This window comes from Dendrobates tinctorius, unplaced genomic scaffold (assembly GCF_039654945.1).
Source record: "Dendrobates tinctorius isolate UK_male_01 unplaced genomic scaffold, ASM3965494v1 ptg000164l, whole genome shotgun sequence".
In the NCBI taxonomy this organism is placed as follows: Eukaryota; Metazoa; Chordata; class Amphibia; order Anura; family Dendrobatidae; genus Dendrobates; species Dendrobates tinctorius.
In genome coordinates, this window is record NW_027361831.1 from 10992896 (window position 1) to 11019844 (window position 26949).

At 44.7% G+C, this 26949-nt stretch overlaps 1 protein-coding gene across 1 annotated transcript in view; it reads right to left on the reverse strand.

The window, feature by feature from the left end:
* LOC141053004 (uncharacterized) overlaps positions 1 to 26949 on the reverse strand; it is a 130040-nt gene that overhangs the window by 39766 nt on the left and 63325 nt on the right. Inside the window, 8 exon segments of the mRNA XM_073550325.1 lie at positions 7980 to 8032; positions 10906 to 11650; positions 12947 to 13037; positions 13207 to 13304; positions 13389 to 13512; positions 13595 to 13774; positions 13904 to 14045; positions 25326 to 25453. Coding sequence (XP_073406426.1) covers positions 7980 to 8032; positions 10906 to 11650; positions 12947 to 13037; positions 13207 to 13304; positions 13389 to 13512; positions 13595 to 13774; positions 13904 to 14045; positions 25326 to 25453 — 1561 coding nt within the window.

Below are 26949 nucleotides of genomic sequence, written 5' to 3' on the forward strand. Positions count from 1 at the left end.
ATTGCAGAGTAACAGATAGTTAATTCATGCAAGAGGCGTGAGGGTCCCGAAAAAAGTCTTGGACAGTTGAACAGGAGGCAGCAAGCGTCCAAATAGCAACAGTCTGTAAGTTTTTATGAAGATGGTGAACACATTTTCAACCTTTTTAAATTAATCTCCTTTGTTTCGGTCCACAATGTCCATAAGATATCAACTTTGTATCCTTGGTGGGAAGGATGGAGTGAACACCTATAGGTACGAGAACTTCCTTCTTCTACGCCAAGAACATTGTTGTGTGGGTGGCTCAAAGAATTGCGCAAATTTTTTCGAGAGGAACTGAATTCGACTCTTAATTTCACAAAAAATGTGGCCTCCATTTTACTCCATCATAGCAAACTAAGAAACAGTTAAAAAATAAATCATATACACATCACCTCTCACCTGTTCCAAAGTGCCTGCCGTTCGGTTCTCCGAGTCTCTCGCTTTCCCATTCAGTCGTCACACACATTCTTTCCGGTATCTTCACTTCAGGATGGGTCTTCCGAGTCATCTAAGTCTTTTAGGTCACTATGCACCAAGACAGCGCAGAACACATTGTCATGTCATGATGCTCATTGCCCGGGTGACAGCACAGCGCACTGTGACCTCCAAGTCCTAGTTGAACATGACAGCTGAATGGGGAAAACAAGAAGCGCGGAGGATCGAACGGAGGGATGCAGGGACTTTGGAACAGGTGAGTGGTGAGTCATTTCTTTTTATAATCCTATACTATGCTCTGGGATCTGGAAAGGAGCATTCAATAGGCGGAGAATACATTTGTTGTGAATCAAATTTCCTTGTAAAATCCGTGTGATTTGGCGAATTCGGATTTTGTCAGATCCATTCAGCTCTAGTTGCTCCTATTGAGCATTATTATGATACTACTACTTTTTAATAGTTTCTTTTTTACTTGATTGTGCTGTTTGATTGAGATAGCACTTGCCCTAGTATGCTCATACCGTTCCGTGAACTTGCCCGTTTACTGTACTACAGTAGTCAATTCCACACTGATTTTTTGGAACCAAATTCTTCAAAATGATGCACATAGGCTGAGTATTTGTGTGCAAAATCAATGATGCTCTTTTTCTTGTCTTTTTAGAGCAAAAAGTTACATGAGCCTTTAAAATGTCACACGACAGACTTCAACAGTGAAGAAAAAAAATTAGACAGATTGTCCTCCATTTTGGAGTACATTCAAGCAAAAGTTTTGCCACTTTTCAAAATATCATTATGTCGTTATAAATTACGTTAAAACCTTTAGATAAACAAAAAGCACATCCATAATGCCGAACCAAAGAAGAAAAAAAATGGAGAAAAGCAAGTAAAGTTAACTTAAAAAATATGCAAATTAAATAATGAATAAAATCACTATTAGAGAACAGATTACTGTAGAAAAAAAGGTGGAGACAATGATAAATTAAGGTCTTTGTGTTTCTATACACCAGATATTTGGTCAGTCGTGATGAAATCATCAGGTTCAGAAAGCTTTTTTTCTAATTTTGTTTGGGGGCCTTTAATCTAAAGTTGTATCTCTATTAATACATATCTCTCTTCAGCGGGAACACATGCAAACTAGAGGAACATATGTATGTGTTAAGAAACATTAAAGGAAACCTGTCAAGTCCGATAATGATATTAACCTGCAGATATAGGGTTAATAGCGCAATGAAGGTGCCCGGCCATATGATGATAGTGGGTTTGGCGCCACTGGCCGGGCTTATCATGGAGAGGCGTAACTAATTAACTACCTGGTCTTCACTAGAGTCTCTGATGGTGAGAATAGGCTTAGGACCTGCATCAGCTGACCTTAGACTCAAAGCAGAAATACAAAGCACCGGGGGCAAAGACAGAGAAGTGGTCAGACAGTCTGAGGATGGGGGGGCAGTACAGGTTCAAAATACAAAGCCGGGGCAGAGAGATCAGACAAAACAAAAAAAAAGCCAAGTCAGTAACAGGAGAGTCAAAACAAGAATGCACCTAGACAGGCGAGTAGAGACATACTACAATCAGAGCATAAGCTCAGCCAAGGTATGGAGGGAGGAGTTTCCTAATATACCCACTGCTGTAAGGGGATAGGCAACGGAAGCAAAACTCTGCAAGAGACAGTGATTTTAAATTCCTGCAGAGTCACGCCGCACCTCCCTATAGCCCGGTGGAGACTCTCCAGCAACAGGAGGATGTAGCAGTGCTGGAAGTGCTGCACAAGGCTGCTCAGAGAGATGGTTTGACACCGAGAGGAGCAGAGCGGTGCTTGCAGTGAGTAGGATGGTGCTTACAAACCGTGCAAGTCAGCGACATGACAGCCCACTTGTACTGAAAATGCGACACCTGAATACCTTTTCTGTTTACTCTAGACAATTCTGATTTGTTACTATTCTATCTGTATGCCTCATAGCTGCAGTGTAGAACTTGAGAAATTAATTTATGTTTTATGTTAATGATTTCTTCTAGGCTCCGTGGTGCGCGGTGCCTGGGAGAAATCCCTTCCTGCGGACCTCTCCCGGCGCCTGCATACTGCAGGACTCTGCTCTGCCCTCAACAGGACAGAGCAGTGCGCCTGCGCAGGAGCCACGACAGGCAGCAAAGAGGACTTCACCATTAGAAGATGGGAGGCGCCGGACCGGACCGCGACACCCATCGGACCAAAACCGGACCTGGACCGCCCCTGGGTGAGTATATAACTCCTTTTTCAGGTTACATCGGGGGCTTATCTACAGCATTACAGAATGCTGTAGATAAGCCCCTAATGTCGGTGCCGGCAGCTCATAGTCGAAAAATGGGGTGACAGATTCCCTTTAAAATCACAGGTTCAATAGACATGTTCATGATCTGCAAATTATGAAAAATGGAAACAAAATGATTAATGGGTGTCTGAGGAATGTTCTGTCACGCTGAATACACATGATCATGCAAAATCATCAAAATCCGCTGTAGATATCTCTCTTTGCAATTGCCGACCAATGACTTCACAGATATGTGATGGGACACAAGTCTGGAGATGCAGCAGGCCATGGTAGAATGCTTAGGCCACCCAGGCTGCTCACAATAGCACAAGCAACATGCAGTTTGGCGTTATGAAAAATGTTTTGTTAGACACTTTGGAAAAATGGCAGTAGAACTGGTTCCACAACCAAATCAATGTAAAGCCGAAATGTGCAATGAAGACGATAGTGGTCCAGCTACTATACATTTTGTCACCCCACTCCATAATCCCAAGAGTAGGACTGGTGTGACATTCCTTCTTGAAGGCCTCTTCATGGTGTTGCTTACGCGTCTCCAGAAGAGCAATTACCAGACATCACTGTGATGAAAAGGACACTTATGTTGTCCTCTTCAAAGATGAAGAACTCATGAAGAGGACAGACCTCCATTCCAGCCTCTTTGTGATTTTGATCTGCACCACGACAGCCTTTGAGAATGCTTGTGTGAGGTCAAGAAGAGGTCTTCAAGGGGGAAAGTCAAAAAGTTGTTACTTCTGGGATTATGATCCTATCAGGATCCTGTCAGCACCCGCAGGCTGCCGCGGCTGAACAGGGTAACTCACCCAGACTACGGGAGGACCCGGGGTCCGATACTGCAGGGAAAGTTCAGACAACAGGACCTGCAACACTGAAAGTAGTTTAGCAGTACAAGGACCTACGATCATGTGACCACAGGGGGAGTGGCTTAGCGTCCTGCTGCAGGATAGGGTTCTATTACAGGAATCCTGGAGCAAAGGCTATTGAAACTCAGGTCAGACAAGCAGGGGTCATACACGGGGAGGACGGCGCGGTACCAGATGGACAAGCAGAGAATAGTCCAAACGTAAGCAATGAATCATACACAGAGATAGCAACGCAGTACAAGGGAGGCAGTCAGAGAGTAGTCAGGTCCAAGGCAAAAGAGTCAAACACGGGAACAGCAGAGCAGTACAAAAGGAACAGGCAGAACTCGTAACAGGGACAGAACCGGATCAAAACCAAGCAAGCATAAAGTATCAGTCACAAAGCACACCAGGGTCACACACTCGGCCAAGGGTCTGAGTATAAGCGACAAGGAGTGAGCCCACAATGAGGCTATAAAAAGCCTCCCAGAATCTGAGTGAGGCTGTCCAGATTAACCTCTAAACTACCTGATCCCACAAACTCAGCAGATCATGACAGATCCATGGTGGTATGAGGTACTGTAGCTGGATCACTCTAGTCTTCATTCCAGGTACACAAACAGCTCAGTGTTACATTGATTTGGTTGTGGAATCAGTGGAATAGCCATTTCTCCAAAGTGTCCCAGCAGGGGCAGATACTGACAGCCTGGGGCCCCTGTGCAAGAGATGTGTTTTGGCCTCCCTCCCTGCCCTTTACGCTGCTTATGATGAGGGCATTCTGGCAATGGGATCCCTGGAGCCTCGGGCTCAGAGAAACAAGCCAGATTTCCCTTATTATTACTGCTCTGCAAGCAGGGGCGTACATAGCAATCACAGGGCCCCACAGCAAAATCTCCACTTGGGCCCCCACACCTCTAAAAAATATATATTTATATGTTTTCACGGAGATGGATATATATATATATATATATATACACACACACTGTGTGTGTATGTATATATATATATATACACAGTGGGGAAAAAAAGTATTTAGTCAGTCAGCAATAGTGCAAGTTCCACCACTTAAAAAGATGAGAGGCGTCTGTAATTTACATCATAGGTAGACCTCAACTATGGGAGACAAACTGAGAAAAAAAAAATCCAGAAAATCACATTGTCTGTTTTTTTTTCATTTTATTTGCATATTATGGTGGAAAATAAGTATTTGGTCAGAAACAAAATTTCATCTCAATACTTTGTGATATATCCTTTGTTGGCAATGACAGAGGTCAAACGTTTTCTGTAAGTCTTCACAAGGTTGCCACACACTGTTGTTGGTATGTTGGCCCATTCCTCCATGCAGATCTCCTCTAGAGCAGTGATGTTTTTGGCTTTTCGCTTGGCAACACGGACTTTCAACTCCCTCCAAAGGTTTTCTATAGGGTTGAGATCTGGAGACTGGCTAGGCCACTCCAGGACCTTGAAATGCTTCTTACAAAGCCACTCCTTCGTTGCCCTGGCGGTGTGCTTTGGATCATTGTCATGTTGAAAGACCCAGCCACGTTTCATCTTCAATGCCCTTGCTGATGGAAGGAGGTTTGCACTCAAAATCTCACGATACATGGCCCCATTCATTCTTTCATGTACCCGGATCAGTCGTCCTGGCCCCTTTGCAGAGAAACAGCCCCAAAGCATGATGTTTCCACCACCATGCTTTACAGTAGGTATGGTGTTTGATGGATGCAACTCAGTATTCTTTTTCCTCCAAACACGACAAGTTGTGTTTCTACCAAACAGTTCCAGTTTGGTTTCATCAGACCATAGGACATTCTCCCAAAACTCCTCTGGATCATCCAAATGCTCTCTAGCAAACTTCAGACGGGCCCGGACATGTACAGGCTTAAGCAGTGGGACACGTCTGGCACTGCAGGATCTGAGTCCATGGTGGCGTAGTGTGTTACTTATGGTAGGCCTTGTTACATTGGTCCCAGCTCTCTGCAGTTCATTCACTAGGTCCCCCCGCGTGGTTCTGGGATTTTTGCTCACCGTTCTTGTGATCATTCTGACCCCACGGGGTGGGATTTTGCGTGGAGCACCAGATCGAGGGAGATTATCAGTGGTCTTGTATGTCTTCCATTTTCTAATTATTGCTCCCACAGTTGATTTCTTCACTCCAAGCTGGTTGGCTATTGCAGATTCAGTCTTCCCAGCCTGGTGCAGGGCTAAAATTTTGTTTCTGGTGTCCTTTGACAGCTCTTTGGTCTTCACCATAGTGGAGTTTGGAGTCAGACTGTTTGAGGGTGTGCACAGGTGTCTTTTTATACTGATAACAAGTTTAAACAGGTGCCATTACTACAGGTAATGAGTGGAGGAAAGAGGAGACTCTTAAAGAAGAAGTTACAGGTCTGTGAGAGCCAGAAATCTTGATTGCTTGTTTCTGACCAAATACTTATTTTCCACCATAATATGCAAATAAAATGAAAAAAAACCAGACAATGTGATTTTCTGGATTTTTTTTTCTCAGTTTGTCTCCCATAGTTGAGGTCTACCTATGATGTAAATTACAGACGCCTCTCATCTTTTTAAGTGGTGGAACTTGCACTATTGCTGACTGACTAAATACTTTTTTTCCCCACTGTATATATCCGTTCGCATTCGGTTCTGCAGGTCCCAGCTTAGTCAGACTTGCAGTCAGGTGACAACTAGTGTCCGCTATGTCAGTGAATAGAACACTGCAGACGTGACCAACGATCTAGTTGGCACATGACAGCAAGTGTTCAGAGCGCCTCCTTGTAGTTGCGTGATTACTGCTGGAACCGGCAAAGCCCAACCATATATATATATTATATTACATTATATGTCTGGTGTCTGTATCATCTGGTATCTGCTCTATTCATTGTCTACGGAACCGTTGGAAATAGCCAAGCACAGCGCTCACCAGCTCTTTAGATAATGGAGAGAGCAGAGGCCGAGCATGCACAACTCTGCTCCATCCAGGATGAGACTGCAGACCCCTGTTCTAAGAATCTCTGGGGTCAAATCCCCAGTCATCAGCAAGTTAGCCACGATCCGATGGATCACACATACACTGCATGTACATATACCATACATACACACATATACTGTACACACAGATACACACATGTATACCGTATTCACACACACACACACACACACACAGATGTACAGACACATACATACACACATAGATACATATAATGTACATACATACAAACAAATATATACACATAGATACACATATACTGCACACACACACAAACACACTAATCTATGGTATCAGGAGTTCAGATGAGCCCTGGAGGAGGTCAGCTTCTTAGTTAAGAGATCTGGAAAGGGCTGCTGACCCTACTGTGGGTGATGGGTACTCAGCAGAGAGGATTGATGTCAGTCCCCTGTTGCAGCCGTGCTGTCCCGAGCAGTGAACCTCCTCCCCGACCTCTCCTCCGAGATGCTGCAGCCCACTGGGAATGGAAAAGTGGAGGGAGCAGAAGACACACAGTAAGTCCTGTTCTTCCTCCACTGCTGTCTCCTGTGTGCTGTGCAGCCCGGGCCCCGGAATACAGGTGAGTATACACCATTGGGACGCGCCCTGCAGGAGCACAGAGACGGCAGACAGTGAGCGCTCTCATCAGTCTGGTGAGGAAAGCATTCATTGGCCAGCATCTCTACCTGCATGACACGCCCCCTTTTTGAAGTCCTGCACACTGTGCGCCGTTCTCTCCCCGACTCTGGGTGGTCCCGTGATTTCGGGAGGGAGTGAGAGGGCCCGATACTGCATGACACCGGGCCCCTCTCACTCCCGCCCGTAATCTTGACCCAGCTGCCCCATAGCGGCTGCATACTCTGCCGCTATGGGCAGTATGCCTCTGCCAGCAGGGGCCCCCCCTCCACTTTCGGGTCCTGGTGCAGTTGCACCGGCGGTATGTCTGTCCCTGTGTCCCAAAGCTGTTTTTCAACACCATACCAGACTGCTTGTTGCTTATGCTACTGTGAGCAGCCTGTGTGGACTAAACGTATTACCATGGTCTGCAGTGTCTCCATCCAGAGCAGCTAAATTCAGTGATCGGCTGCAGCACTGCAGACAATAACAGACGATGGGAGCAGTGGGGACTAAGAACTGTATCCGGGGAGGGTGAGTAAAGAAGATTGCTTCATAAAAACAAAGTGAGTCGGGTGTCAGGGGTTTTCTGAAAACGGAAAGATTTAGGATTTTCTACATTACAATGTCATAGATGCCAATAGAAGAATGCAGATTCTATGCATCTAGATTGTTCTGTCCCAGTATTCATACCTTAGTGACTGAAATATTGGACATTTCTGAGGTGGTCCAATCACTAGTGCTAGTTCCTCCTAAATTAGGACTATCGGGTCTTACCAATGATAAGCAGTGGCAACTTCTTTCCAGCGCGGATGGTTGGATAGAAGATTCTAGAACCAGGTTTAGTGTTGTAATGTGGTTAATACGATAATCCCGGAATGTGTGTTGTCAAACCTGAAATCCAGAATGTATTTCTCACTTAACTATTTACATACGAAATGTCTGCCAACTCCGAAAGTTCTAAGGCAATATCTTACCATTTAAATAAAAATAAACCTAGGCTTACTATTCAAAGCAGATGTTTATTCATCTTTGGTACCAAGTTGTAACCCCCGAAGGCTACATGATGTACGATTACGCCATGGGTCGTGTCAGGACGTTTAGGGCGGACTCAGAAGATGAGCCTGCTCCAAACCTGGCAGATGCCACCTGTATTACATAGCTGGCAACTGTCTTCAACAGCAGCAATCAATGCTACTGACAATCACAGCTGTTAACCGTTGAATTGCCGCTATCAAAAAATGACAGTGACATTTAAGTTTCGCGATCCAGCAGCTGGACATTCCAATGCGATCGTGGGGAGTCAATGGGATGCTATGAAAGCTGTGGGGCAGCACCAGTATCTGTCATGTCTTTTCACCTGTGGTGTCCAGCTTTGTGGCTGGGCGTCAAAGAAGACTGTTATTTTTACCATTTACAGCAATACGCTGATATTGGCACATATAGTACAAATGATCCAGGTTGAAGTCCCCTATGGGCACTGAAAAAGTGAAAATAGTAAGTGCGATGTAAAAATAAGTATTAAAAAATATTTAAAAATATTCAAATCATCAACCTTTTTACCAAATAAATATAAAGAAATGTAAAGAATATAAAGATATATAATACAGGATATATGGCATCGCAGTGTCTAAAAAAGCCTGATCTATCAAAATAATGAACCTGATTGGTAAACGTTGTAAAGTGGTAAAAAAAAAAAAAAAAAATCAAAATGGCAGAATTGTGGTTTTTGGTCACCAAAACACTGAAGAAAAGTGATCAGATTCGTTGACCAAAAAAAAAAAAAAGTTATGGGTCTCAAAAAATGGTCACACAAGCCACATATTTATTTTACAAAGTTTTATCTTAAAAATAGTTAATAGTTAAAAAAAAAAAAAATGTGTTTGATATCATCGTAATCATACTGACCTGGCCTTGTCAGATCTAACATGTTACTCTCACAGCGCAATTGATGCCATAAAATTAAGACCCAAAAACAATGGCGGAATTGAGGGTTTTTTCAACGCACTTGGAATGTTTTTGCTATTTTACCTATTGTAAAATAGAGTCATTCAAAACTACAACTTGTCCTGCCAAAAACAAGCCCTTGTATGTTTGTCAGTAAAAGGATAAAAAAAAAAAAAAAAAAAGGTTACCTCTACAGTATTTGAAAAATGAGAGTAAAGAACGGAAAAAAAAAAAAAAAAAGTGGTGGTGTCCTTAACCCCAGAGCCATAACTTTTTTATTTTTCAGTCAATATGTCCGTGTGAGGGTTTGTTTATTGCGGGACGAGTTGTACTTTTCAACGACTCCATGGTTTTAACATATCGTGTACTGGAAAATGGAAAGAAATTCCAAGTGCGGTGTGATTGCAAACAAAAAAAGTGCAATCCCACTTTTTTACCATGTTCACTAAATGCTAAAACTGACCTGCCATTATGATTCTCAAGATCATTATGAGTTCAAAAAAACAAGCATGTCTAGGTTCTTTTTTATCGAACTGGTGAAATAAAAAATTCCAAAGTTTGTAAAAAATAAATAAATAATAAAAAAAAAAAAATGAAAAAGAAAGTTGTGCCATTTTCCGATATTCATAGCATCTCCATTTTTCGTGATCTCGGGGTTGGGTGAGGGCTTATTTTTTGCGTGCCGAGCTGACGTTTTTAATGATACCATTTTGGTGCCGATACAATCTTTTGATCACCTATTATTGCATTTTAATGCAATGTTGCGGCAACCAAAAAACGCAATTCTGGCGTTTTGACTTTTTTTTTCTCGTTACGCCATTTAGCGATCAGGTTAATTTTAATTTATATTTATCAGGCGATTCTGAACATGGCGATATCAAATATGTGTATGTTTGATTTTCTTTTATTGTTTTATTTTGAAGGGGGTGAAAGGAGGGTGATTTGAACGTTTATATTTTTTGTTACATACAGGCAATCTGATCATCGCCTGTATGTAGCAGAAATGCTCACTTCCTATGAGCGCCGACCACCGGGTGGCATTCATAACAATCCGGCAGTGACAACCATAGCGTCTGCTGGAGACCTCTGGTTGTCATGCCAACCTGCGATCACCTGACAAGGTCACCGATGGGCAGGATTTCCAGCGTGCTTGCCAGAAGCGCGAGTTAAATGCCGCTGTCAGAGATTGACAGCGGCATTTAACTACTTAACAGCCGCGTGTGGATCACGATTCCACCCGCGGCTGTTAAAGGCACATGTCAGCTGTTCAAAACAGCTGACATGTGCTGGAAAAGATGTGGGCTCAGCGCCGGGCCCACATCAAAGGGATGGAGACTGACATCAGCATACTTTTACGCCCGATGTCGGAAAGGGGTTAAAGGCAACGCTATTAACCTACAGATATGGGGTTAATTTGCAGGTTAATAGCGTTCTGAAGCTGTGCATCCGCCGTAATGAGAGGATGGCTCCCAGGAAAAAATTAACTTTATTCCTTCTGGCAGCCTCACACTTTAATAAACATGACAAGCTTTGTATGGGATAGTTGCTTTAGCTGTCCTGATCGTGGATACCAGGGCTTCTCTGTGAGGAATGCCTGCTCCGATAGAAGAAAAGGGTTGTTGTACAACCCCTTTAAGATGCAGTTATACTGTATGAACAAAGATAAAATTTCCTATATGCATAGCGAAATGTAGGTGTATTATTTAGAATACATTTGCCTATCGATACAGGATTTTTATTGCTAAATGACTATTGCCCTGTATGAGATAACTGATGTCTCTCAAAATGTGACTTGTATATAAAACATTTCCCACATTCCAAACAGGAGTATGGCTTCTGCCCTGTATGAGCTTTCTGATGTCTGAAAAAATTAGATCTCTCTCTAAAACATTTTCCACATTCTAAACAAGAAAATGGCTTCTCCCCTGTGTGAATTCTGTGATGTCGAACAAGATGTGATTTTCCTATAAAACATTTCCCACATTCTGGACATGAAAATGGCTTCTCCCCTGCGTGATTTCTCTTATGTAGAATAAGATTTGATTTCTCTGTAAAACATTTCCCACATTCAGAACACGAATATCGCTTTTCCCCAGTGTGAGTTCGCTCATGTGTAACAAGATTTGATTTCTGCTGAAAACATTTCCCACATTCTGAACATGAGAATGGCTTCTCCCCTGTATGACTTCTCTCATGTCTAACCAAACTGGATTTTTGGTTAAAACACGCTCCACATACTGAGCATGAAAATCGCTTCTCACCTATGCCAGGTTTTTGATGTTTAATATCACTTCTGGTACTTATATTTTGCTCAAGAGTCTGTGATGAATCAGAAGATAGGACATGTTGAAAAGTACCAGATGATAGTTCTCTGCTATGAAAAGCTGGTGATGTATCTGAGATAAAGTCATATTCTTTGTAAGTAGTTGCTGTGATGCCACGATTATCTGAATTAAAATCTGAAAATATCATATATCCCTCTGACCTTCTGGTATATTCATCTGCCAACAGAAAACAAAATGTTAACTTTCTATACAAATCGTAGTCAAATCCAATCATCACTTAGTAAGACAGTGGTGGCAATAGATGAGATTAGGCCACCAGGTAGTGCTCTTTAAAATATTCACTTCTCGTTGAAGCCAACTTCTTCATGGCTTCGAGTTCACATCACCAATCTTTTCCAGTAAAGTGTTCAGTTGGGAATAAAAAAGGACCTTTAAGTCAGTGCTACATGCACTCAAGCACAACGCTGGGTGTACTAATCCAGAATTGCTGCAATTGTAAGATGATTTACATGAAAATAGAGGACAAAGATTATTCTCCTTACTAAATGATCGGCTGTCAATCTCTGACAGTGGCAAAGTATAAGAAATAGGAGGTATGCTTTTTCCTGAACACCATGACAGCCAGGAGCCAGCTAAAGGACCCCCAGTACCTGTCACGATGGTGATCTTTTGGACTGAGGGTGATCTGTCATCCTCTGTCCAAAAGAAAAACTGAAGAAGACATTCATTTTCAGCTTTGAGACAGAGGCTGAACTCAAGACTCATCAAGGAGAGCAATTCAACCTTTCAGCATCTTTGCAGATTCATACAGTACAAAATACAACACATACCGTATTTGGTGGTATATAAGACACACCCCAAATTTTGAGGAGAAGTATAGGAATTTTTTTTTTTTAATAAAATGGTGGTGCTACTTACAATCCATGTGTCTTATTGCTTACCGAGGGTGGTGGCTGCAGTGAAGAGGAGTAATGCTGCGGACCCCGGACTGGGGGTGTCTGGTGGTGCGAGGGCTCCGCCAACATATTGTTAAAGCCCAGAGCCCCCGTATTTGCATGGTATACTTTGCGGTAGACTCTGGGGAAAATGGCCGCCGGGGACTGCACATGCACAGATGGAGATCTTGGCGCTGAGATCTCATTTCCCGAGATCTTGGTGCCGAGATTTCCATTTGTGCATGCACTGCCCCCAGCAGCCATTTTCCCTGGAGTCCACCGCAAAGTAAACCATGGAAGTGCTGGGGTCCCGGGCTTTCACAAAATGTCAGTGGCGCCCCTGCACCATCGAACACCCGCAGTGACACACCTCCAAACACCCCCTCATCCCAGCCTGTGGCCTGCAGCAACGACCCTGGGACCCTGCTCCACCGCGGCCGGTAAAGTATATTTGAATTATAAGACGCACTGCCATTTTCCCCAAAAATTTTGGGGGAAAAAAGTGCGTCTTGTAATCCGAAAAATATGGTAATTGTACCAGCCAATGATTGAGTAGAATTTAGTAGTTACTACTCACCTGGGAGGTTATCTGTATGAATCTCCTCTTCACACCACTCATCACGCCTCACATATGTCTCTGTAGTATTAAAATGGGTCAAATCTTTAACCTGAAACAAATATTGTAAAAGTCACATCTATGATCAGCTCTAATCCTGCCATCTCCACTTTCTCATTACACAAGTATAAAACATATAATAGGTAAAACAAAACTGAGCATAAGACCTTCACAGCCGTCTACACATAGGGGAGATCTCATGACACCTTCTCTCCATCTACCTGATAATCCTGAGGAACATTGGGACTTTCTTGTTCATAGTCCTGTTGAATACAAGGACGGGTACATCTCTCTGGTGTTGTCCTCTTACTGGACAGATCTGGAGGAAACACAAACAGGGACTGAATTCATTCTTTATAAAAAAGATAATTATAGACTTTGTGTATTTAGTCCTGTCTATTACCTGGTGATGTGAGGGGCTGGGAAACCTCCATCATGACGTCCTTGTACACATCTTTATGTCCTTCTAAATACTCCCACTCCTCCATAGAGAAATACACGGTGACATCTTGACACCTTATAGGTACCTGACACATACAATGATAGCGTCATCCCCCCATCCCTTCATAGCGTTAATGTATAATGTCCCAGAATTCCCAGCAGTGTCACCTCTCCAGTCAGAAGCTCAATCATCTTGTAGGTGAGTTCTAGGATCTTCTGGTTATTGAAGTCCTCATGTATGAGGGGATGAGGTGAAGGCCCTGTGATTGGTCTTAGGGTTCTTCGCCAACCCTCAGACACAGTGGCCTGACAGCGCTCACTAGAGGTCTTCTTCACTACTGTGTAATCCTGGTTATGGAGAGACACATTAATAAATCTCACTACAGACATTCCCAGAGTCCTCACCTCTCCAGTTCTGTCCATCTGTTATTCCCATAGATAAGAATGATGTAATGTGACGTCATCAGAATCTCTCACCTCTCCAGTAAGCCGGAAGAGGATCTCTAGGGTGAGGTGTAATATCCTCTCCACCATCTTGTCCCTGTTCCTATCCATCCTTGAAGAATCAATCAGGAATCTTCTCTTAGATAGAAGCTCTCCTCTGAGAGAATGTAGGGACCTGAATGGGATGAAGATGAGCCAGTGTAACAAACAATCGCATGTATAAAGTACCAAGGATGCTGAATGCTTCTTATAATAGTAATTTCATCTATATAGTGATGTAAGTATGCACTGAATGAGAATCTTAGAAGAAGAGAATAGAGGTCAGTAGATTGGGACATTTTCACAATACTTGCCGATTTTGCATAGGTTTCTGTAGATGTCAGAAGATTTGAAATCACCTGCCCTCCTCACCTCCTGATGTGTAGCTAAGAGCAGGACTAACCCTTTCACGATCCTAGCCCCATGCCATGCTGCAGAGTGCACGTCTTTTACCCATCCAACAGGTCTATCATCACATGGTATCACACTGACCTCTGTATAACACATTGTCATGGAAAATATTAAAATCTCTGAAGCCGGTAGTGAAGGGGCGTTCACACACCCCCACACACACACTTCCTCCTCTCTCTTTTACAGTATTTGCAATAGGACAAGGGCTGTCAAAGAAAACTGCTGACAGTTTGCATTTTCCAGACTCAGATTAATACAATGGGCATAAAGGAGCAGGAAATGCTAGTTAACATGCAGGAGCTCCTTTTAGGTCAAAAGACCATGGCAGTACCAACAAGGATGTCTTTTGTGTGTAGACAAAAAGTTATAGCTTGTACAGGTAATTGAGACAGGAGAACTCTTTTCAGAGGGCTGGACAATATTAGGGTACCTGTGTTTACACATATATAGCAAAGTGTAAGGAAAAAAGAGGAAGAGCGGCACTTCCAACAGCTCAATAAAACAAAGATTTTATTTAGCAGATGCGTTTCTTCAGTCCAGGACGCCCTTAATCATAGTAGAGCAAGAATAACAATAGTCTTTTTAGACAAGCCAGGACCAATCACAGAAACCAGTTGTGACGTTCAGGAGCGGACAACGTCCAAGAGTGGACCCTCTGGGTCGCGGATCTGGAGCCCCTGGGCCGAGCACGCCAGGTGATAACCGACCCCTATACAGGGATCGTTAGGGGCAGGACCGCAGAGGTCAGAACCGCGACAGCCGGTACCAAGAGGGACGGCTCACAGGAGGTACGGATGAGTGAAAGGTACAGGACTGAGGATAGAATGCAGAACGGGGTAGGAAGTGCAGGTCAAGGTATAGAACGGAGACACGGAGTACAGGACTGGGTGCTGGAGTACTGGACAGAGATACGGAGTACAGGACTGGGCACTGGAGTACCGAGTGAAGACACTGAGTACAGGACAGAGCACTGGAGTACAGGACGGGGATACGGAGCACTGAACTGGGCACTGGGGTTCAGGACGGAGAAACAGAGTACGGGACAGGACACCGAGTACAGGACGGGGATATGAACCACAGAACTGGGCACTGAGGTACAGGACGGAGATACAGAGTACCAGACGGGAACAAGGCAGGAATAGGAGGAAGGTTACAGGAAGGCTCCTGCAACCCGGCCAGAGCACCGCAGGCAAGGCACACGATAATCAGGCGTCTCCACCATCTTGGAGACGCCTGATATAGCCTGTGCACAGCCCTCATTGGTGGCCTCACAGCTCTGGGCGGGCGCTGCAGGGTTAAGGAACCCTCAGGGCGTGCGCCCGCGCCCTAGAGCGAGTGCACGTGGCCCGTCGGCGCCAGGAGGACGGGAGAGAGGAGGAGGCGGAACCAGCGCGAGGGGAGGACGGGTGAGTGCTGGCAGCGGCGGGCCCCGCCGCTGCTGGAGCGGCGGCGGCTACCGCCGCAGCCGTGACACCAGTGATTAACAAAAGATACACAACAGGTGTTTAAGGAGAACAGAGATACAACTGTTAAATAAATTGACAGAGGTAACAATACAAATAACAAAACTTTAATAGATATAGAAAAAAAAGAACACTTTTATCCCGTTAGGGTAGTTGTTCTCTAAATTTAATATCCAGTATGCCTTCTGTAACATAAGGCACTATTGCCATCTGTCTCCTCTTGGAGGATAATGAACTTTTTCTACTCCAAAAAATGGAAAAGTGTAACAGATTACTATCATGTTTGGCAGCAAAATTCTTGGCTGAACCAGAATAGGACTCATAGGAATTTTACCAGTAAGTAATTTATGGCAATAAAAGAACTTCGTATGTACACTAATCTAGTCTTTTGCCAATTAGATAAGAAGGGGTGTATGGTGGTTTGAGAGGCTACATTGTATGAGAGTTTAGTTTTGGGCTAGATAAATGACCCCAGTACATATACAAGATTGAAGTCTGATCCCACACTCTTATTTAAAAATATTAGACAAGGGATTATCATTCGGTATTAATGAGAGAAAGAGATAGATAGAGAGAGAGAGAATTCAAAAAGATATAAATAAATATACTGGAGCAGTGGGCAGCAACTAACAGAATGGTTTTTAATAGGGAAAAATGCAAAGTACTACATCTGGGCAATAGAAATGAAAAAAGCATATACAGAATGGGAGGAATAGGGCTAAGCAACAGCACATGTGAAAAAGACTTGGGTATACTAATAGATCACAGACTGAATATGAGTCAACAGTGTGATGCAGCAGCAAAAAAGGCAAATACAATTCTGGGATGTATTAACAGAAGCATACAGTCTAGATCACGTGAAGTCATTATTGCCCTCTACTCCTCTTTGGTCATACCTCATCTGGAATACGATGTCCAGCTTTGGGCACCACATTTTAAAAAAAGACAACACACTGGAGCAAGTTTAGAGAAGAGAGACGAGAATGGTGACTGGTCTGCAATCCATGTCCTATGAGGAACGGTTTACAGGATTTAGGAATGTTTAGCTTGCAAAAGAGAAGATTGAGAGGCGACTTAATAGCTGTCTACAAATATCTAAAGAGCTGTCACATTGTAGCGGATCATCTTTATTCATATTTGCACAAGGAAAGACTAGAAGCAATAGGAAGAAACTGAATGGGAGGAGACACAGATTAGATATTAGAAAAAAACTTTTTGACAGCTAGGGTGATCAATGAGTTGAACAGGCTGCCATGAGAGGTGGTGAGTTCTCCTTCAATGGAAGTCTTCAAACAGAGGCTGGACAGACATCTGTCTGGGATGATTGAGTGAATCCTGCTTTGAGCAGGGGGTTGGACCAGATGACCCAGGAGGTCCCTTCCAATTCTACCAGTCAATGATTCTAAGGCCAGGAAATTATTATATATAGGTCAACCTATAGTACCCATATTCCATGGGTTACCTAAAACAAAGAATTACTCCTCCCCACCACCATTATGACCTATATCGGGAATAGGATCCCTAAATTAGGGGATCGGTGAATGTCTGGATAACCATCTACAGCCACTGACAACCAGAATTCCCGGTTACTTTAAAGATAGCACCTTGTTTCTATGTAGTTTAAATAATTTCCACTGGAAATCTAAATATTATTTTGTCACATTTGACATATTTGTATTACAGTCCGATTTCCGCATACTGACTGAAGGTAAAAGATGAAAAATTTTCCACCTTCTCCTCATTCGAGAGTGTATCGGATTACACGATGAGAAAACTCAGATCAAACTATGATCAGAGTTTAAACCGTGTGTCATTTGCATAATCGGCCTTATTCCCTCAGATGAGAGACTTTACAGTCATCTGAACGTAGCCTACCTAGCAATTCTCAGCAAACATCTGGGAGTTCTAACCCCTTTACCACCAAGGGTGGTTTGCACGTTAACACTCGGGCCAGTTTTTACAATTCTGACCACTGTCCCTTTATGAGGTAATAACTCTGGAACGCTTCAACGGATCTAGGCGATTGTGACACTGTTTTCTCGTGACATATTGTACTTCACTTTAGTGATAAACGCAAGTTATAGTGAAGAAATTTTATTTATAAAAAAATGGAAATATGGCAAAAATTTAGAAAATTTTGCGATTTTCAAACTTTGAATTTTTATGCCCTTAAACCAGAGAGTTACGTGACACAAAATAGTTAATAAATAACATTTCCCACATGTCTACTTTACATCAGCACAATTTTGGAAACAAAATTTTTTTGTTAGGAAATTATAAGGGTTAAGGCTGTGGGCACACGTAGCGTTTTAAAACGCTCACTAAAAACCGCACTCCTTCCCAGAAATCGCGCGTTTTTTCCGCGCGATTTCACCGCGATTATGATCGCGATTTTGCCGCGATTTTCGTGTGCGATATTCAAGCACTTTCCAAGCGATTTGAAGCATCGCTTGGAAAGTGATTGACAGGTTGGTCACACTCGTCAAACATAGTGTTTGACAAGTGTGACCAGGTTTTTACTATTGAGGCCGCCTATGCGGCATCAATAGTAAAAAATAGAATGTTAAAATGCTAAAAAAAATAAAAAAAAAAAATCGGGGTATATTTACCTTCCGGCGTCCCGCAATGCATTCCCGGGCCTCAGCGTTCCCAGTAATGCCTTGCGAGACCTGTGATGACGTAGTCTCGCGTTACTATAGTGATCTCGCGAGACCGCTAGAGTCACGCGAGACTACGTCATTACAGGACCTTGCCGCAAGGCATTACTGGGAACGCTTAGGCTGGGAAGGCAGCGCGGGACACCGGAAGGTAAATATACCACGATTTTTTATTTTTTATTCTTTTTTTTTTTACAGGGGGATGGTACCCTGGGCCTGGAGGAAAGTCTCCTCTCCTCCACACCGTGGGTACCAACCGCACATGAGACGCTTAACTTCCCGCATGGTGGGCATAGCCACATGCGGGAAGTAAGCGATTCCCATGCATTCCTATGGGTGCGGAATCGCGGCAATTCTTTGCGATTCCGCACAAAAGAATGAGCATGCTGCGATTTTTTCCGCGATGCGATTCCGCCGCGGAAAAAAGCGCAGCATTAGCACAGCATGTGCGGAATGCCATAGGAATGCATGGGGTGCGTTCTGTACACGATTTTTAAGCGTTTTTGCGCCGAAAATCGTGGCAAAAACGCTTAAAAATCGCATTGTGTGCACATAGCCTAAAAGTTGACCAGCGATTTCTCATTTTTACAACAAAATTTACAAAACCATTTTTTTAGGGACCACATCACATTTGAAGTCACATTTGGGTCTATATGGCAGAAAATACCCAAAAGTGACACCATTCTAAAAACTGCACCTCTCAAGCTACTCAAAACTACATTCAAGAAGATTATTAACCATTCAGGTGCTTCACAGGAGCAGAAGCAACCTGGAAGGAAAAAATTAACATTTAACTTTTTGGTCACAAAAATGATCTGTTAGCAACAATTTTTTAATTTTCCCAAGGGTAGTAGGAGAAATTGGACCACAAAAGTTGTTGTACAATTTGTCCTGAGTACGCTGATGTGGGGGGGGACCACTGTTTGGGCGCACGGCAGGGCTCGGAATGGAAGCAGCGCCGTTTGACTTTTTCAACCTAAAATTGGCTGGAATTGAGATTGGACGCCATGTTGCGTTTGACGAGCCTCCAATGTGCCCAAACAGTGGAAACCCCCCACAAGTGACCCCATTTTGGAAACTAGACCCCCCCAAGGAACTTATCTAGGTGTGGTGAGCACCTTGAACCCCCTAGGGCTTCACAGGAGTTTATAACGCGCGGGCGTGAAAATAAAAAATCATATTTTTTCCACAAACATGATCGTTTAGTCCCCAATTTTTTATTCTCCCAAAGGTAGCAGGAGAAATTGGACCCCAAAAGTTGTTGTCCAATTTGTCCTGAGTACGCTAATACCCCATATATGGGGGTAAACCACTATTTGGGCACATGGCAGAGCTCGGAAGGGAAGCAGCGCCATTTAACTTTTTTGGCTGGAATTGAGATCGGACGCCCATGTCGCGTTTGGAAAGCCCCTGATGTGCCAAAACATTGGAAACCCCCCAATTCTAACTACAACCCTAACCCTAGCCCTAATGGGAAAATGGAAATAAATAAATTTTTTTATTTTATTATTTTTCCCTAACTAAGGGGGGGGGGGGGGGGGTTTGATTTACTATTTATGGCGGTTTTTATGCTTGGCAGCTGTCACACGCTAAAAGACGCTTTTTATTGTAAAAATAGTTTTTGCATCACCACATATTGAGAGCTATAATTTTTCCATATTTTGACCCACCGAGTCATGTGAGGTCTTATTTTTTGCGGGACGAGTTGACGTTTTTATTGGTACCATTTTCAAGCACGTGACATTTTTTGATCGCTTTTTATTCCGATTTTTCGAACGCAGAATGAACAAAAACCAGCGTTTCATGAATTTCTTTTGGGGGGGTGCGTTTACACTGTTCCGCGTGCAGTAAAATTGATAAAGCGGTTTTATTCTTCGGGTCAGTACGGTTACAGCGATACCTCATTTATGTCTTTTTTTATGTTTTGTCGGTTTTATGCAATGAAAACAATTTTATATAAAAAAAATATATTTTTGCATCGTTTTATTCTGCGAGCTATAACTTTTATTTTTTCGCTGATGATGCTGTATGGCGGCTCGTTTTTGCGGGACAAGATGACGCTTTCAGCGGTACCATGGATATTTATATGCGTCTTTTTGATCGCGCGTTATTGCACTTTTTGTTCGGCGGTATGATAATAAATTATTATTTTTTGCTTTGTTTTTTATTTTTTTTAAGGGGTTCGCTAAAGGGGTTAACTAATGGGACAGTTTTATAGGGTGGGTCATTACGCAGCGAAACCAAATATGTGTACTTTTATTGTTTTTTATTTTCAAAAAATGAATTAGGGAATTTTTTTTTTTTTTAATTTATTTAGCGATTTTTTTAAAATTATTTTTACACTTTTTTTTTTTTTTTACTTTATTATAATGTCCCATGGGGGACATCACTGCCCTGTGACAGATCAGCAATCTGTTACACGCACTTCTGCAGGCTTCCTCATGCCTGCGCTCTGCGGGCAGTGAGGAAGCCAGCTCCCTGCAGGCCCCCGTCGCCATATTGGATCCGGGGACCTGCAGGGAAGACGACCCCCGCAGTGGCGCTGCACATTGCGCCGCTGTGGGGGTCGCAGGGAAGCACGGAGGGAGCCCCCTCCCTGCCGATGCTTCCTTTAACCCCCTGTACACCACGATCATGTTTGATAATGGTGTGCCAGGGGTTAACGTGTCGGGGGCGGTCCGTGACCGCCCCTGACACATTGTGCCGGGTGTCAGCTGTGATAATCAGCTGACACCCGGCCGTGGTCAGCTGTGATAATCAGCTGACACCCGGCCGTGATCAGCTGCGCTCCCCCCGTGAGCGCAGCTGATCGCATTAGACGTACTATTCCGTCCTTGGGACTTAGGTCCCAGGTCACATGGACGGAATAGTACGTCTAATGTAGGAAAGGGGTTAATAGGGTGTGGCTTTGTCCCGAATTCACAACATTGAGCTAACTACAGTAGGAGCAGTGGGGAAAATAAGTATTTGATACACTGCCAATTTTGTAAGTTTTCCCACCTACAAAGAATGGAGAGGTCTGTAATTTTTATGATAGGTAAAAGACAGAATCTAAAAATTAAATACAGAAAATCACATTGTATGCTTTTTAAAAAATTTAATTGCATTTTATTGCATGAAATAAGTATTTGATCACCTACCAACCAGAAAGAATTCTGGCTCTCAAAGACCTGTTAGTTTTTCTTTAAGCATCCCTCCAACTCTGCACTCATTACCTGTATTAATTGCACCAGAGACAAGTTTGTAGACCTGCAGAAGGCTGGGATGGGCTACAGTATACTAGGCAAAACACAACAAGAAAACACAAAATGACAAAGTTGCAAAAATACTCTGCAGTAAAAAACATGACAGCAATCAGCAAGTGCTGTATAACAAATACAGGGTATTTAGTCGATACGTTTTTTGCAAAAAATGTATACCAAGCCGCTTCACCACGTCACGGTAACCCTTCACGAAGCAGTCCCTATCTAATGTATTTAAAGCCTGAACATGTGAACAGTGTCTAAATGAACAGGATACAGACAGGCGCCTCCTAGTATATGGGCTTGTGGTGTAAGACAGCTCATTTATGTGCATGTGTTTTCTTGTTGTGTTTCAGCCATTGGGTGGTGTGAGCATTGTCTGACCGACTTGTTCACACTTGTGCATGTCACATATGTTTTTAGTATACTAGGCAAGCAGCTTGGTGAGAAGGCATCAACTTTTGCCATAATTATTAGAAAATGGAAGAAACACAAGATGACTGTCAATCTTCCTCACCTCGTGTGGCAAGGAGGATTCTGAGAAAGGTCAGAAATCAGCCCAGAAGTACATAGGAGGACCTGGTGAATGATCTCAAGAGAGGTGAGACCAGTCTCAAACATTGCCGTTAGTAAAACACTATGCCATCATGGTGTCACAGCTCTGTTGTCGGGTGTCCAGGGACCAGGGGTTCCTTCGCTGTCCCTAATGCTCAGGTTGCCCTGTTCACAGATTAACCCCTGCACTGCTAAAAGAAATCTGCACCGTTTAATATGAAGGTGAAATGCTAGTGCAGGAGTAGGAGAAATTAGACACTGCGGTCTTCTGGCTCTTCTCTGTCACGGTAAACCCATCCCACATGGATTAAAATGCTGCAGGGCTCGCAAGGTCCCCTGCTCATGCCAGCACATGTCCAGGTTTGTTTGAAGTTCGCTAATGACCATTTGGATGATACAGAGGCGGCATGGAAGAAGATCATGTGGCAAGATAAGATCAAAATAGAAGTTTTTGGTATCAGCTCCTCTCACCATGTTTGGAGGAAGAAGAAGGATGAGTACAACCCCAAACTCACCGTCCCACCTGTGAAGCATGGTGGGGGAAACATCATACTTTTGGGGTGCTTTCCTGAAAAGGTCATACAGTGGCATAGCCAGTCTCCAAACCTGAACCCAATAGAATCTTTGGAGGGAGCTGAAACTCAATGTTGCCCAACACCTGAAAAATGTGGAGATCAGTATAGAGGAGTGGGCCAAAATCCCTGCTGTAGTGTTTGGATGCAGCAGGTCACAAAGACAGGAGCCTGCGGCTGCAACTGTGCCTGCTCTGCTAAAGAGAAATGAATATTCACTGTGATGGCAGTGAATATTCATTTCTCTTAGGCCATGAGCAGACGCTGCGGATTCACCTGCGGATTTTTTCGCACGGATTTGCAGGCAAAACCACAGGTAAAGTGACCTGCGGTTTTCCTGCGGATTGGCCTGCGGTTTGACACCTGGACAATGGAACAGGTGGCAAACTGCTGCGGAATCCGCAAAAAGAATTTATATACTGCGGATTAAAAACCACAGCAAATCCGCACGGAAAAATCCGCAGCATGTGCACTGCAGATTTGAAAACCCATTGGATAACATTGTACTGTACACTGTCTGCAGAACTGCTGCGAATCCGCAGAGGCCAATCCGCAGCGGATCCACAGCAGAATCCGCAGCATGTGCACATACTCTTATAGCATGCACAGTTACAGCCGCAGCTTCCAGCACACATCCTACTTACCTTCCCTACGCTCCCTTGCTGCATCTCGTTCGTTCCGGCGCCAGCAGCTCTTCTGGCTTAACAATCACATGGCCCCGCTCATTAAGGTGGAGTAAATATTCATTATCTTAATGAGCGGGGCCACGTGATCGCTGCTGGCGCCGAACGAGATGCAGCGAGGGTGCACAGTTAAGGTAAGTAGGATGTTTTTTTTTTTCCAAGAACCATGCATACAAGAATAGGGGATAAGGAGCCACGCATACAAGGAAAGTTAAGAGGGAGCCATGTATAGAAAGACAGCAACGGGGGAGCCATGCATACAAGGACAGGGATGGGGGAGCCATGCATACAAGGACAGCGATGGGGGAGCCATGCATACAAGGACAGCGATGGGGGAGCCATGCATACCAGGATAGGGATGAGGGGCTAATGCATACACGGACATGGACGGGGGAGCCATGCATACCAGGACAGGGACTGGGAGCCATGCATACCAGGACAGGGATGAGGGGACAATGCATATCTGGCTTATACTCGAGTCAATAAGTTTTCCCAGTTTTTCGTGGCAAAATTAGGTGCCTCTCCTTATACTCGGGTCGGCTTCAACTCAAATATATATGGTGGTATATACGGTATGTAAAAATCAAAAATAAAGTGATTCTGTGATTTTTTTTTTTAGATTGTGTCTCTCACAGGTGAAGTGTACTTACGATAAAAATTACAGACCTCTCCGTTCTTTGTAGGTGAGAAAACTTGCAAAATTGTCAGTGTATCAAATACTTATTTTCCACACTGTATGTATGTCCTCCCATCTGGTGTATGTCCCCCATTCTTCCACTGTTCTTTATGGCATAAAGAAAAAAAATCAAACATCATACTCACCGCCCATCAGCTCCCCCAATGCATGGCGTCCACTTCTGATGCTGGCTTCAATGTGCAAGTGTCCGGAGTGTAAAACACCACTGTTATGTACCCCCAGTCATATGTACGCCAACATCGGCTACTGGCCGGCAGCATGTATTGCAGCGCACGGACCAGGTGGGTCTCTGCTCTGCAGCTAGGACTGCATTGTTATGCCCCTGCTTGTCTGTCTCCTTAGGGGACTTGAAGCTGCAATCATCGGATCGCTTATGCTACATGCAGCAATACCACAGCATAGAACGAAAACTATGCTCTCCTTTGAAGCCTGGCCATAGGCAGACAAAGGATCTCAGTAAAGACAAGCAAGAGGGGCTTCAGAAGACCACTGACTGTCATAGCAATCCATCAGCAACCTAATACCACGTCATGGGCACATGGAATGACGCTCCCCGTGTCAGCCTGTGGTAAATGCTGCTGTCAGAGCTTGATAATAGGTTAATAATTGTTAGAGGCAGCTTCTAGCTGTAACACACAGAGTTTACATGCCGAGTACGGGGTGAGCTCACACCGTGAACCCTCACCTATTACACAAGTTTCCAACTTGCACCGTACGTGTATGGCAGATGTTGTGAAGGGGTTAAATGTAAATACATTGACAACCAGGAGCCCAATGTAACAGCCTTGATTAGAGATAGCTCCAATCTCAGCTGATCAACCTCTGAGGCGGCGACACAGAAGGAAGATCGGCCTCCACCGCCCCACCCGGGAACAACACGGAAGAACGGGCAGCCAAGCGCCAAAGTTACGATAGGACAGCCCTACATAGAGGAGATGAAATACAGACACAGCGGCAAGAAGTAATAAGCTCTGTCTCCTGGAATTATACGTCCCCAACAGGCTTCTATTACACTGTACAGAGGACACCGCAGGGAGAGGAAGAAGAGATGTCTCCTGGAGCATCACCACACAGATACTGGGGCTGAAGGGGTTAATAACATGGCCCCCCAATAATGAGGAATCTGCAGCACCTACCTCCACCTGCAGAGCAGCACTCCACATATATGGCTGCTCTGTGCGCACAGGACCTGGGATGAGGTCACAGGAGGGGAGGAGTCAGGGGTCACATGATCAGGGGCCTCAGTGTATGCAGGACTCTGCTGTACTGGTTGTCATGGTGCTGGATGAGGGGAAGTTTCTGTGTGGGGTCAGGAGGGGTTTACAGGGGGGATGTAGCAGAGCTGTGTGTGTACGAAGTGTACGGAGCAGAGCCGCGTGTGTACGAAGTGTACGGAGCGGAGCCGTGTGTGTACGAGGTGTACGGAGCGGAGCCGTGTGTGTACGAGGTGTACGGAGCAGAGCCGTGTGTGTACGAGGTGTACGGAGCGGAGCCGTGTGTGTACGAGGTGTAAGGAGCGGAGCCGTGTGTGTACGAGGTGTACGGAGCGGAGCCGTGTGTGTACGAGGTGTACGGAGCGGAGCCGTGTGTGTACGAGGTGTACGGAGCGGAGCCGTGTGTGTACGGAGCAGAGCCGTGTGTGTACGAGGTGTACGGAGCGGAGCCGTGTGTGTACGAGGTGTACGGAGCGGAGCCGTGTGTGTACGAGGTGTACGGAGCGGAGCCGTGTGTATGCAGGGTGTACGGAGCGGAGCCACATGTGTACGAGGTGTACGGAGCGGATCCGCGTGTGTACGAGGTGTACGGAGCGGAGCCGTGTGTGTACGAGGTGTACGGAGCGGAGCCACATGTGTACGAGGTGTACGGAGCAGATCCGCGTGTGTACGAGGTGTACGGAGCGGAGCCGCGTGTGTACGAGGTGTACGGAGCGGATCCGCGTGTGTACGAGGTGTACGGAGCGGATCCGCGTGTGTACGAGGTGTACGGAGCGGATCCGCGTGTGTACGAGGTGTACGGAGCGGATCCGCGTGTGTACGAGGTGTACGGAGCGGAGCCGCGTGTGTACGAGGTGTACGGAGCGGAGCCGCGTGTGTACGAGGTGTACGGAGCGGAGCCGCGTGTGTACGAGGTGTACGGAGCGGAGCCGCGTGTGTACGGAGCGGAGCCGCGTGTGTGCGAGGTGTACGGAGCGGAGCCGCGTGTGTACGAGGTGTACGGAGCGGAGCCGCGTGTGTACGAGGTGTACGGAGCGGAGCCGCGTGTGTACGAGGTGTACGGAGCGGAGCCGCGTGTGTACGAGGTGTACGGAGCAGAGCCGCGTGTGTACATAGAAAACACAGAGGGATAAAGAGACACATTGCGCCCTTCCTATTAAGATCCGGTTGTCGGGTTAATGGATCGCCTCCAGCTATGGTGGATTAAGGGGCAGGTGGTAATTTTATGGACTTAACCTTTGCCAAGGAACATGGCATTCAGACTCAGCAGAAAGCCACCCCGATAACTTTGGAAATGGTGGATGGTTCCCCTCTACTTTCTGGACCAGTAGATCAGGAAACTGCACCTCTGGAAGTCTCCATTGAACCTGGTCATCAGGAAATGCTATCGTTTATGTTGATCTCACCACATTTCCCTTTAAATTTAGGAATTCCATGGTTACAGTTGCAAAATCCTATCAACTGGGAGATCAAGGAGATCACTTTCCTATCAAGAGAAACAACAGTAACGAGCCAGGCAAATCCTCGGGACACGGAAAGTGCCACT